The sequence below is a fragment of the Aplysia californica genome, unplaced genomic scaffold (assembly GCF_000002075.1).
Source record: "Aplysia californica isolate F4 #8 unplaced genomic scaffold, AplCal3.0 scaffold00062, whole genome shotgun sequence".
Taxonomy (NCBI): domain Eukaryota; kingdom Metazoa; phylum Mollusca; class Gastropoda; order Aplysiida; family Aplysiidae; genus Aplysia; species Aplysia californica.
Genome location: NW_004797332.1, coordinates 460,579 through 473,808, shown reverse-complemented (window position 1 = coordinate 473,808; position 13,230 = coordinate 460,579). Strand labels below are relative to the sequence as shown.

At 37.8% G+C, this 13,230-nt stretch overlaps 2 protein-coding genes across 2 annotated transcripts in view; one reads left to right on the top strand and one right to left on the bottom strand.

Annotated features, from left to right (window-relative positions):
• Nucleotides 1-96: 96 nt before the first annotated feature.
• On the top strand, nucleotides 97-6,533 carry LOC101859159 (probable bifunctional dTTP/UTP pyrophosphatase/methyltransferase protein). The gene is made up of 6 exons (XM_005093350.3): nucleotides 97-294; nucleotides 1,599-1,733; nucleotides 2,347-2,450; nucleotides 3,577-3,641; nucleotides 4,365-4,494; nucleotides 6,017-6,533. The coding sequence occupies exons 1-6, from the start codon at nucleotides 205-207 to the stop codon at nucleotides 6,162-6,164; spliced, it is 672 nt and encodes a 223-aa protein (XP_005093407.1). The 5' UTR covers nucleotides 97-204; the 3' UTR covers nucleotides 6,165-6,533.
• A 2,949-nt stretch (nucleotides 6,534-9,482) lies between these two features.
• Nucleotides 9,483-13,230, bottom strand: part of LOC101858925 (cilia- and flagella-associated protein 58) — a 28,633-nt gene continuing 24,885 nt past the window's right edge. The window contains exons 16-18 of the mRNA XM_005093349.3: nucleotides 12,692-12,916; nucleotides 11,720-11,859; nucleotides 9,483-10,035 (exon numbers count right to left, since the gene is read on the bottom strand). Coding sequence (XP_005093406.1) covers nucleotides 9,924-10,035; nucleotides 11,720-11,859; nucleotides 12,692-12,916 — 477 coding nt within the window. The 3' untranslated portion in view covers nucleotides 9,483-9,923. The remainder of the gene's footprint in view (nucleotides 10,036-11,719; nucleotides 11,860-12,691; nucleotides 12,917-13,230) is intronic.

Here is a 13,230-nt window from a genome sequence, read left to right as displayed (position 1 = left end):
CATTTTTATTTTATCTTTAAGATAACATCATTGTCGGGGGGAAATATGCATGGACAAATTGGCTATAGGAAACCAGGTGAAATTGACCTTTGTAGTTCAGTGTAATTTTTTTACTGGTAGAGCTAATACATGACGCTGTACCGGCTCGGCGTTTGCTGCGCTTGACAACACTTTTGACTCGTGTGATTCTGCTATTGATTCACAATGCTGCAGCCTTTTATTCACGTTTTAAATGCGCAAAGAAATATCCTGGCTAGCAGCTCTCCCCGCCGTAAACTTATTCTTGAGAATGTGGTAAGTATCACCTTTACTTTTTGGCTTTTTTTCGGTAGTTCCCACCCCGCAATTGTTATTCACGGGTTTTGGCCCCAAGAGTAGGGGGGTTTCAGGGGGGCTTGACTAATAAAAATAGGAAGGGGGGTTTCAGGGGGGCATGCCCCCCTGAATTTTACCATAATTTAATGTTTTAAGGTTTGATATCTTAGCTCACCGCGAATCAAACTTACAGATCTAGAGTCTAGATTTCTGGGTCACATAATATGGCCTCTATTGATATTGCACCACTATTGCATGATGATACTATGAAAGGTTTTATTAGGTAGACTGCTGCTTCTAGGATGTTTAGGCCTTTACACATTAACAGTATAGTCCTTTGGACAACTGCAGCACACAGCAGTGCATTTTTTAGCCCAACTTACTCAACACATTACATTTAAGTAGAGTCCATGAATCTCGAACACAAAAATCACAAATTCTCGGGTATCTCAAACATAATGCTCGGTCCCGTTTCAGTCCCTATGATATCTTTGTATTGAGTTCACGGAGTTTCCAAACACTGGGTACACGCAACTCTTGAATCTCGAACAAATCCACTTCGCATTCTCAACTTAAGACCCGGCTTTACAACCTTTTTGGCAGCAGGTGTAAGGTGTTTCTTTGTTATTGTTACAGCCTAAACATGGTCCTTGTCTCACCCCAAGAGGCTGGAGGAAAGGGAGACTGGGAAGGGGGGTTGAGGAATGATGCTGACCGCACCGCATGACTGGCTCGCCATGCGTGCAATCGTGCTGTGGGACGCGCGCGGTGCGGATAGCAAGAGGCATAACTTTCTGTAAGCCAATGAAATGAGAGGGAAGGAATGACGTAGGAGTTGGCTGTGCACACATGAGATTTTCTGCTTTCCAGTTTTATTCATCTTCTTACTTTCACAACGTCAACATGTTTCTCAAGGGAGCTAACCATGTTAATTGTTTTAATGTTATTTTTTACCTCCCTTGATTTTCTCTTTGTAATTGAGGTTTTAACAGACATGATGAATTACGGAAGTCTCGAACAGTATTTCCTATCTCCGGCGAATTCGAGTTACCCGTGTTTGACTGTATTTATTTTGATTGTTGTATACACACAAATTTACTAGAGTACACATGATTTATTCATGTTTTGTTGAAATAAATAAGGTAGAGTAGGAAATTATAGAAGATTAGAAGGGACGTTTCTCTCATAGAACTTTATCTTTTGCTTAGTTCTATTTGAAGAGAGATTTTCTCAGTGTAATCTATAATTTTCAGATGCATGTATCTTTTATTTTCTTTTTGCAGGGTTTAAAATTTGAAGTAATTTCTTCTACGTTTGAAGAAAATCTTGATAAAACCAAGTATCAACCTCAAGATTATGTTCTTGAAACTGCTAGATGTAAAACAGAGGAGGTAGCCAAGAGGCTTGCCAGCACACAGGTGAGCTAATTCATTGTGACTGGGAACTTTGGAAGATATGATTAAAGTCAAGCAGTCCCTGTTCTAGTGGTCAAAACAATTTGAATATCCCTTTTTCTGTGGAAATTACTTAATGAATTAACTGGTAAAACTCTGAAAAGTCTCTTTTTATGAGAGTTCATCATTCATCTATGTTGTATTAACTAAAAGTCAAAACACAGGTCTTAATTGTCTGGGAAAGTTGTACTGTATATAGTCTAATAGATGTAAGTTGATAAACTGCTGTGATATTCTTAAGGTCCTTTACTGCCATCAAATTTTCAGATATGAGGGTCTCTGGAGTGAGAGTAGCCAGTCTCTATGTTTTGGGGTGTTGCCTTGAAATGACCTGTGGGTCCAAGGCATAATTGTATTTTTTTTTAAACTGAATCCACACTATAAATTTATGTACTATCATCTGTCACTTAGCTACATGAATAGACTGAGGTATCAAAGCAAATTTATCAGTAACTGTATACAAAGTTCTCTTTCATAGTTGTTGAGTAAAATTCAGAATGTGACGTTTGTGAAGTTTTGTGCTTATATCTTCCGATCATATTCTGCTTCTTGAATATTTATTTTTTTTCCCCTACAGCCTCTCCCCGATCTAATCATTGGGGCTGACACAGTAGTTTCACAAGGAAGTGAAATCTTTGAGAAGCCCAAAGACAAACAGGATGCTGTGCGGATTCTTTCTCAGTGAGGAATTTGCTTTTTTTATGGATGAATGTTTGTTTACCTAGCGCTCTAACGACCTTTGGGAACTTCATTTACCCTTTAATTCGTTCAAGTTCAAGATACCATGTTAAATTTTATAAGAAAGAAAAACTACTATCAGTGAAAATGAAAGCAGTGAGCACTTAAAAAAAGCTAATTAATAGAGCATTTTAATTGGCCCTTTCAGTTAAATTCTATACTTATAATGATGATGGAGTTTGTTGGGGATTATTTTTTTTTTTTTAGCTTAGAGACCTCCCTTTCTTTTCTGACTTACAGCTTATATGATAATTTTATTCAGCTGTTTTTGTTGCCTTGTTAGTTTAGTTAGTTGTTGAACAGAACTCCTCTTTTGTCCCTTTTTCAGTTCTACTAGTTCTAGGCCAAATGATTATTTGTATAGATTAATGTTCTTTCCTCCCCCATTTTAAGAAACGGGCAGACAACCTCTGGGTTGAAAGGTTTTACTTAAATATTTTTTTTCCTCTGCTTATACCCTTTTGGATGTCATGGGAAGAAAGAGACGTCATTCTGCTGCAAGCTTGAAGGTTTGGGTTAAGGGGATGCAGTGAGACATCAGTGTTTCCTGGACACCATCTATTCAAGCCTTTCTAAGTTGCCTTTTAACTTTGTTGCCATTGAATTTTATGGTGTAGGCTCATTGTGCAGAGTGATATGTTGGTAGTCATGTAAGTGTAAGGTGGCCAAACCGTTTTTTCTTTGGTGTGGGATGTGATGCATGACATAATTTGTGCCCACCATTTCTCTCATCATTGTGTTTTATCTTTTGTCTCGCCAGGTCTTGTTCACTGTTTTCCTTCTAAGGCATCGCATTTCACAATTTTTTATTCTTTTCTCTAATGCCTTCTTCATGGTCTGTGTTTGGCATTGATAGATCTATAGGTAAGTGTTAGGGTGAAGATTGTGTTGATCATTTTGGCTTTCACCTTCATGGAGATGTTTCAGAGCCTAAACATCGCACTGCTGACACGGCCCTACACTGAATGCGATGGACCAAATGAATGTTGTCTATGAATAAATGGCTATGTGTTCATGTACAATTGGATATCTTTTTAATTTCACATTCTAATCTATCTTGTTTCCTCAGATTGAGTGGTAATGTGCACACTGTCTTTACTGGCGTTATACTATTTGTGCCTGCAAAGTCTGAAGGTGAGAGTGCTGCTAGAATTGCTTTGTTTTGAGTATGATTTTTAATGTTTAGTATTCTATTAGTGCCATATGATGAAGATGGTCCTTATTTATAATTCCTTGTATAGTTAGCTTAATTTGGCAAGACAAAAAGAGACTTAAAATTGACAATTAACTGTTTGGTTCTAATGATAAACGTGTAACGATAGCTAATTTTCAAAATTGAATTCTGTTAAGTAATGTATGAATTCCCTGAGATATACAAACATATTATGCTGATTAGTTTTATAATTATTTTTTTTTATGAGCATAAACATTAAAGTAAAAAATAAGTGAAAGCTGCAGATGCAGAAGTTTCTACAATATCGCAATAGTAGATGCTCTACCTATACAATTTTAAAACCAGTTGTCAAAATCATTTTAAAAATTCTGTTGCATTTGGGTTCATTTAAACCTTTTCATGGAGTAAAAAGGCAAAGAAAGAATTTCAAATTAAACTGTATAAAGCTCAAGATTGATCGTAGTCTGCCACTTTCGGTTCCACCTCATAGTCAGGATCTGGTACTTTGAGACATTTCATCAACAAAGCTCAAGTGTATCTCTAGTTTGTGCCCAAATTCTCGTTTTCAAATGCAAATGTATTTAGGCAAATATCTTTCACTGTTTTATGCGTGCTTGTATGAACTTTTTGGGTTTTATAATTTTTATGGCTTAACTTTTGATTTGTTTGTGTTTTATCAACAGTGTTGAAGTCAGGAGAACCAGCTCTGAATGGCCAGTTCCGGTATACTTCTTTTGTGGACAGTACAGAAGTTTTTATGTCTCAGTTTGACAAGAATGTCATAGAGGCATACATCGAGACTGGGGAACCATTGTAAGTATGAACTAAAGATGTATTACAACACCAAGAAAACATCACGAAGCTAGAAGATTATTGCTGTAGCTACACGTAATTATTATTTTCGCACTAAACTAGTGAACGGTCAACTTTTATCACTAAACACAATACTTTAATCCCAAACTCAACACTTGTGCACTCCGTACATACCACTACAGTAGTAGTCTCCATCTAAGATCCCAGTGCTTGGGAGCATGGAAAATGCGGGATCTTAGGTGAATGGGATCTTAGCCGACGCACCAAGGGAAGAACTTAGGTGACCCCTTTTGATGCCCACGACAGGTAAAATGGTCTTCCTTCACTCTAAAATGAACTGACCCGAACCCTGGATGGGTTTATGACTTATGGCGAGGAACGAGTGGTCTACTTTGATAAACAATCACAGTGGCATGAGGAATGCCATTTTCCCTCATCCTATTGTGAGACTCAAGATCCATGCTGATCCAATGGCTCCTGTTTTACCTGTTCAAAATTTATAGCTTTCCATCTCTGACTGATTTCCCCCGCCTTTATTGTTGCACACCATTACGTTGTGACCACATCAATTAAAATTCAGTTTGTCTCTTAAATTCGGGAGTAAAGGCAACCACTGCAAGGGTCAGAGAAGAGTTCACAGTTCGATGTGATCCCGCCGGGAGTAAACTTGTAGTCCCTACTCACCCAGCGAGTGATGTAAGTATAGGTGGAGAGCTCAGATGTGAGTGGGATGTTTGGGGAAACAAACGCGTCAGTCAATTCACACCTCGGTGTGATCTGGTCCGGAGCAAACAATGTACAATTTCGAGTTTATAATGCTTATGTGATCATATTCACGAGAATTTGCTGATCTTTCACCCGATGCGTACTTCAATGATCTCAAATTTTCATTCTTGGTTGATCGGCTGTACCCACTCGCATTTTTGTTCAGTAAATTATGATCTGAAATACAGGATCTTAGCCGAATGTAGACTTTCAAACAGAATCAGAGCGAAATCCTAGAGGTGACTTTTGTCTTGCAAAAATTCTGTTTTCTTATAACAGCGGGATCTTACCGGTGGTGGGATCTTAGGCAGAGACTACTGTATTTGTCTTTTGATTGAATTATTGAATAGGGTTGAGAAAAGTAATCTTAGACTGATGGACATCTTGGATAGACTGGTGATTTTCTGAGACAGGTGGACGTTAGAGCACATATTTTGATCATTCTGTGACTACTGAGACTATTTGGTGAGACTCCAGCCTTCATGTTCCAGTGTTCTTTCTCCATTTTCCGTTGACTCTGATTTTTTAAAATAAATTGTAGGCATAGGATTTGAAATGTGGATGTGCTGGAGGTGGAAATTAAGATCTGTCTGTTTAGAGATTTCAGTTTATCACTTCAATGTCAAAAAGATTTTTTGCTCACTTGAAAAAGGGACAATTGAGCAATATCAGAGTCAGAGAATCCTTTTGTACAAGTATTTTTTAGCATGCTTTTTAATAAAAAAACCCATTATTTTCAATATAATCCCTCTTCCAGAGATAAAGCTGGAGCTTATGGCATTCAAGCCATTGGAGGAACGCTGGTGGAAAAGATCAATGGGGACAACTTCAATGTCATGGGCTTCCCCTTGCCTCGATTTAGTAGAGAGTTGTCTACTATCTACAAAGAAGTCATTGAAAGATGACAGTGTTAAATGTTTTTAAATGTGTTCATGTGGGCAACAACAGTGTGCAAGAGGTTATATTGAGAATGTTAACATTGTTAAATTGTTGTTAAAATGAGGAAAGTTCTGATGCATTAAGGGGTTTGTTGTTGTTGTTGTTTTTTGGGGGGAGGAGGGGGGGGGGTGTCTTTGCATTCTTAACTCCCTTATTCTGAATCCCATTGCGGGAGTACTCATATCTTAAATCAGATGAGTTAGCATCTGTAAGATTGACCTTACTGACAGAAGGGTTCTGCTTCACAACATGTTTTTATTACGAAATCACAGGTCAGTGGGTCTTCCCACAGCCGTCAAGACGAGACAATTGTATGAAGTTAGTAAAAGAAAGAAGTAATGAACCCTGTTTTCGTAACCATAAAGGCACAAATTTGTAGTTATCTGGTTAATACTTGTAAGTTGTAAAGACTACTTTTTAACCCTATCCGTACGTCGTGTTTTACTGTCGTATCCATACGACGTGGGGAACTCTGTGCTACCACTTTCCAAAGAGGAGATTTATTCGTTAATCCGATCCGTACGCTTTGCATAGCAGTCTGTCAAAATTATTTTTTGAGAAATACTGAAAGTTTCAAAGGGATCTTCGCTCTAGAAGTATTCTAAAATGCGAAGAATACAACCCCGGGGGTACAGAATTACCCCAGGGCATATGGATAGGGTTAATCTAGGTGAAAGGAAAAAAAATTGAATGTTTTTTTGCATGTCATTATAAAGTCATATAATTCTTGTTTTACCACGAGAAAACGTTTTTTAACATTATAAAATTTACCCATATTCAATTCTGCAATTCTTTTTGAAAATTATGGTCAAGTGGCATTTGATTTTATCTTCAAATTCAACAAATAATCTTTGGCTATTTATGGAAAAATCTCAACTTGAATGATATACCAAATGAATCTTAGATTTTTTAAACCCCCGAAAATTTCTGTATTCAGAGGTTATGCTAGAAAAAAAGTATAATAACAAGGGAATTATTCATTATGCTACCCCTATAATACAACATGAGAGCCTCACTTAATGACATTATGGGGGGGGGGGGGGGGGGGGGTTCCCAGTGCATTTGTGTGCCAGAGTGTTATTAATTTAGAAAATGGATTAGTAAGGTGTAAATTTTTATCACAAAGAGATGTCAAGTGCTAACTATCTCTGAGTCTCAAGTGCTCAAGAATACCTCCTTTTTACCCAAAGTTTGCTTCTCTGTCGTAACAATAACGGAGGAAATGCAAGCTTTCTGGAATGTTTTTGTGTTACTTTATTGCTGCAATAAAATAAGTTCACAATCTATATTGTGAACAAAACGTTATCGTTTCTTGTATTATATTTCATTTTCATTTAAAAGCAGTGAATACTGTATCAGAGTTCCTCACAGAGCTGGTGTGACAAAAGGTTTAACTTTTTCTCTCCACCTTCTAATATCACTATCATTCAAAAAAGAAATGCACTCATTACAAAACATTCATTACATCCTTTACATACATAGATTGTCTTTACTATAATATGCTTTCTCAGCCAAGGGCTGCATTGGGTCGTATGCTGTATGCTGTATGAATTATGTTTGTGTATGTGGTTGTTTGAGTCTGAAGGTATGTATCAAAGAGTGATTGCACAAGAGGGTTGGGAGGTATATCCTGACCAGTGTTGGTTACATGATCATGACCTGACATAACAGATCAATTTCTTTATAGTCATATGGCTATTCAGCATCACTTTCTTCCTGTCTCTTGCTTCGACACCAAGCAAGGCGTACGCACTATCCATCCTTTTATACTGGGTATGAAATGAGAAGTTACAGGTTTAACACCCCTTGCATCACTGTAATGTTATCTATGAGGCAGGATCTCTGAATTTAACGTCCATCTCCGATAGCACAGAGCCAAATAGGAACATATATATATTTGTATAAAGTGCTTATCCAAAGGTCACAATGTAGGACCAAAGTGGGCCTCGAATGGCAATATATTACGACTAGTATACAATTATGCTTCCTGGGAAGCTGAGAATGTTTCTGGGCGTTCTATGGTCTGCTGGGGTTATAGTATATAGTGTAAAGCTCGTAGAGCTTGCTGCAGAGCGGGGTTATGTGCTATACACAAATGCTGTTTATTTATTACAGTAAGTCACGAATTGCTCGAATTCATCGGGACTGGCCTCGGTAGTTCGAGGGATCCGTGACACTGAACAGTGTTGTGGCATCGGCCATGTCAGAGAAGCAAGGGAAGCAACAAAGATTGGGTGGAAACAGAGATTTTTCTTTTTTCTGCCATTGTCTTAGATCAGATAGGTTAGATCTATACCTATTGACTAGAATTTGAGAGAATCTGAAATTGACAGATTAAGAATGAGAAACACGATGAGCAATGCTTTGGAGTTCGATCGGTAATGAGCCTACCTGTACCAAGACAGTTTTATTGTGAGGGTCAGTGTGAGCAGTCTTTAGTCTGCACCTATTGAACTATGCTTTTTCAAATTGTTCAAAACATAAACGATTTGAGAAGATAGGCATATATCGCAACAGTAATAAACAAAACGATGATGAAACAATGCAACCCTACCCCGCCTCTCCCACCAAGCGTGCAACCCTTTGCAAAGAGGAGTTGGGTGGCCGATCGTGTGATGCGCTACCCCTCCTCTCGCCCACTCCACACAAGCCTAGCTAGGCCTAGAACCTAGCACACACAGAGGGCATGCGTGTCGCGCAGCGTGCTAAAAATAGCACAGCTAGCTGCTTCTGTGGAAGGTGGGGGGGGGGGGTTTACCAACCTTGCCTTTTTCCGTTTTTATTATTATTGTCATTTTACTTTGTCTCAAGTGCACCTCAAAGGACATTGACTTTGGACCTCTACGGCGGAGTAATTGGTCCGACTATTCCGTGTTTGTGTTTGAGCTTCGCGTAATTTTCTTACAACGATAAAAAAGGAAAAAAAACGGGACGCAGGCACAGTTCCACGGATGCTTGATTTCCAGTAATCTGTGTTCGACCTATGCGGGTTATACTGTATGATATATTTATTATTTTACTTCCCTGTTTTTCTTCAATATATAACTCAAAATTTCTGTTATATCTGTTTACTTGAATTACAGATGTGTCGAACACATTTGTCAATCCTTTATGTTTTTGAGATGTCCATGCATGCTTAACCTTAGTAAACCACGTATAAAGTTTTGCTATTTTTCTTTTAGCACAAGAGTCATAGCATAATGAACAAATTATAAAACCACAGTATCACAAAATCACATTAAGTTTTAAAAAATCAAATTGGCAAGACTTCATTATGACAAAAATGAGTTTTACAGAGTTTATTACGAACCCCATAATACATACTCAGATAAAACTTCAGTTGTGAGTATTTGATGCAGACAGTTCAGTCCTTAGAAATACTTGAAAGAAAAAAATCTCTCAACTCATGCACTATGGGCTGCTAAAACAATATTAACAGCGCACTTATCTGATGGTATTACAGCGTGTCCTATGAAAGGACAGTTATGTGATGTCATCATTACGTCTTTCTTATTTGCATAGATAGTTGTTAATATCACAGGACATATAGGAAATCAGAAGCAATTGAACATTTTTTTTTCATCATCATTCAATGATATGGAAGAAATCTTGAAAAATGATAAGCGATGTAAAAATCACAGCGGCACTCAGGTTTCTTAACTTTTACATTTATGACAGTGCTTGATGTTCCTGAGCCCAAAGAATATTCTAGTATGGTAACTTGTTTACAAAAGTCGGGCCAATTTTTTGTTGTCTGAGCTCAGCTGTTCATGATTTAGGACAAGTTTCCCTCGAAAACTGTTGGAGTCGGCCACAGGTGCAATCGGGGGCAGGAACCTGAAAATGAAAGTTCAAAAATATGTTAAAGAAGTGAAATTCATGGAGCGCGTATGCAGAAAAACTAGGCATTTCAGGAAAAATTGAAAGAGAAGAAAAGCCGAAGACACCAATGCACAAGATTCATAAATAGCCTGAACACTCTGGCAAAAAATAAACAATGAACAACAACTCGTTCGAGAAGGATGGAGAACCATGACCGCCAAAGTCTACTCCAGACAAGACCCTCGATGATGTGGCAGAGTATCACTAGTATCAGTCCTTGGCAAAGTTTATCCTCTCAATTCAGGCATGGGAGGGCAAGAATCTATAACTGAAACTATCTTCAAAAAAAAAAGAAAAAGAAAGACTAAAATTTGACTCAAATAATAATGCAGTCTATCATGCACATAGTGAAATCAGCATTACGTGGAAATCTTTTTTATTATCTTTGAATTTCGCTATGTTATAATGTAAGAATTTCAGGCCATATCAAGTGAGACAAAGCTGGGCAATTGAGTCAAAATTTTCATGAATTAAGATGGGTGTTGGGATCATAGTCGTTCAAATGTTTTGCAGATTTGGGTTTTTAACATTGACTTCTCATCTATCTCTGCTAGTACCGGTCTCCTCAAGCAAGAAGCATTTCCGCTTCTTTTGCTCTTCTATGGTCCACTCTCTACTACAACAGCAACTAGACCTAGCTTTGTAAAAGCCGGCAAGCTGTGGTGTAATGTGTAATCTCTGTCATTCAAGAGTAAGCAAGGTGACACACATAGGGACAATATTGCATACGTACCTTCACACAATCTGACTTCCAACACACAACTGAAATGTACAGGGTAAAATTTACAGCTGAACACTTTTGTGACTGACTGACGTATTATAAACATGTCTTTGGCCTACGTATTGCCCTCGACTGAAAGAGAGGTACTCTCTCTCTCTCTCTCTCTCTCTCTCTCTCTCTCTCTCTCTCTCTCTCTCTCTCACACACACACACACACACACACACACATCTTAGCTACTTCAGTGGACACAATTTGCTGTCATATTTCATAAGATCTACCCTCTCTGATGCCATTATATTTTGCTATGTACAGATTGTTTTTGCTATATGTGCCTGTTTTGAATACAAAGAATATGTAAGAACAAATTTGGGACTTGAAAATCTATTCCAAATGTACATATTCGCTGTGTGCATATTTGTATATGCATGCTAGATGGTACCAACACTATGCAGCAACTGTCTCATATCTTCTATTATTTATTTGTGGTGGCCGAATTTTGCTATTCAAAAGGCTTTTTAATGGCAGCATCAATCGACATGCGGTTTTCGCCAAAAAATTCTTTAAAATATTCTCCAGATCATGGCGCCCTTGGTTTTTTCAGTTTTGAGACAGTTTTGCTACAAAAAGCTAAATTTCTTTATTTCGTCGACCGCTTTTGTAGGCCGACGCTGCTGTCTCTGTAATTTTAGAAAATCCGAAAGTGATATTTCGCGAGGCGCATTTTGTTTTGAGAGTATAGATATAGACCTGATTTTTAGCATCTCTCAAGATTTATTTCCCCATTCCAATAGAGTGTAAAGTAGGCCAATGACTTTTAGTTGATACTAAAGCACCGATCATCCCTTTCATCGAAAGGGGGCCCAGCTAGTTCATCATATAAGTACATTATGTAATAATTAAAATTTATGTTATCATACTTTTTCCTTTCCTTCTCGAACGTTTTCTGCTGTTGCATTCGTTTCTTCTTCTCTTCCACCAGTTGTTTCTTTAGTTCGTCTCTTTCTTGTCCTTTCGCCTGAGCCTTCCACTCCACCATATTCATCTCAGCCAGTGCTGCCTGTTACAAAAATGTTGTATCACTGAATACAGAATTGATATAGTAACCTTTTTAAAAAGTATTTGCTGCAAGTTAATATTAAAAGAGCATCTGCAGGGACATTGATCGAAAGCAAACATTGTAATGACAAGAGACCATATAACAACCAATGTCATTGAGGAAACTAGCACAAAAAATTAGTACAATCATTGCAAATCTAATGTGGATGGTTGCATCTGCTTGTCCTATTTTAAAAAATCTAGTGTCTTTATGTTTCCTCCTCCTTTTCTTCATATTATTATGTTACTCTATAGTAGCACCTCTAATCTTTGACACTTAAATGATCTAACAGTGTTAAAATTATTAAAACTAAAACTAAATAAAACTTTAAAAACCGCTAAAGTAAATTCAATGCTAAGATTTAGAAGTAAGAATTGTATTTGAGATTGTCTCACTGTAAAAAAGACAAGCAGGTGCAATTACAACTACTCACCCCCCCCCCCCCCTCTTCATTTACACACACACACACACACACACACACACACACACACACACACACACACACACACACACACATTCTCATCCCTCAAAAGAAATGTGTATGACAAAGATGGAGTGGATAATTTTAGTTGCAGTCCCTAAAAAGTACATTCAATGATAGACACATTTCACACAAAAAATCCACATCACTGCTGATTGGTACAAAGCCTGACTGACGAGAAGAAATAAAATTTACCAAGTTTTACTGGGATCACAGCATAAAAACAAAGGTTAAGGCAGCACTGAATTCTTCTAGATTCCATTTTAATTTGGCTTCAATAAAAGTCCTCGGTAGTAAAAGCAAATGCCTAACCTTGAGCTTTTTTGTCATTCCTTCCTTCTCCCTTCGGTCTAAGCAGGCTCTCATTGCCACATCAGGTCCAGGAGCTTTCTCTAGCATGCCTTTGAAGTACTTCAGGACTTGAGCTTTGTCCAACAATGCCCCTTCCAGCCTTGTTACTTCCTCAGTTTTGGCAATGAGTTTCTTCACCAAGTGATTTGTTTTCAGGATCATTTCGAACTTAGAAAAGTCTTGAGCCTGTACATAAAGAAAAGAGTTAAATTAGTTTGATCAGTCTTTGCGCCTTTTTCTGCTCTATGTGATGTGAAATCAAACCCGCTGACATAGTTCCCAGAATTGTAAGGGAGAACAAATTTCCTCACCATGTCAAGGCCCGTACACAAAGAAAAATAAATGATAAATGACAATGCTAAATTTCCCAGAGCAGATAAATAAGTTTGGAATTTAAGCTCTGTTTCAGTTCAAAACCAGAGAAAAGTGGGATGAAAAGAACTTGGGAATGAGGAGGGAAACAATACACAACTGTTTATTGTATTACGCCAATTTGCACA

Excerpts from the sequence above, each read along its gene's own strand:
- LOC101859159 (XM_005093350.3), top strand. The coding sequence starts at position 205 with ATGCTGCAGCCTTTTATTCACGTTTTAAATGCGCAAAGAAATATCCTG. Across the intron at positions 295-1,598 it reads AACTTATTCTTGAGAATGTG|GGTTTAAAATTTGAAGTAAT; the intron begins GTAAGTATCACC and ends TTCTTTTTGCAG. Across the intron at positions 3,642-4,364 it reads TGTGCCTGCAAAGTCTGAAG|TGTTGAAGTCAGGAGAACCA; the intron begins GTGAGAGTGCTG and ends TTTTATCAACAG.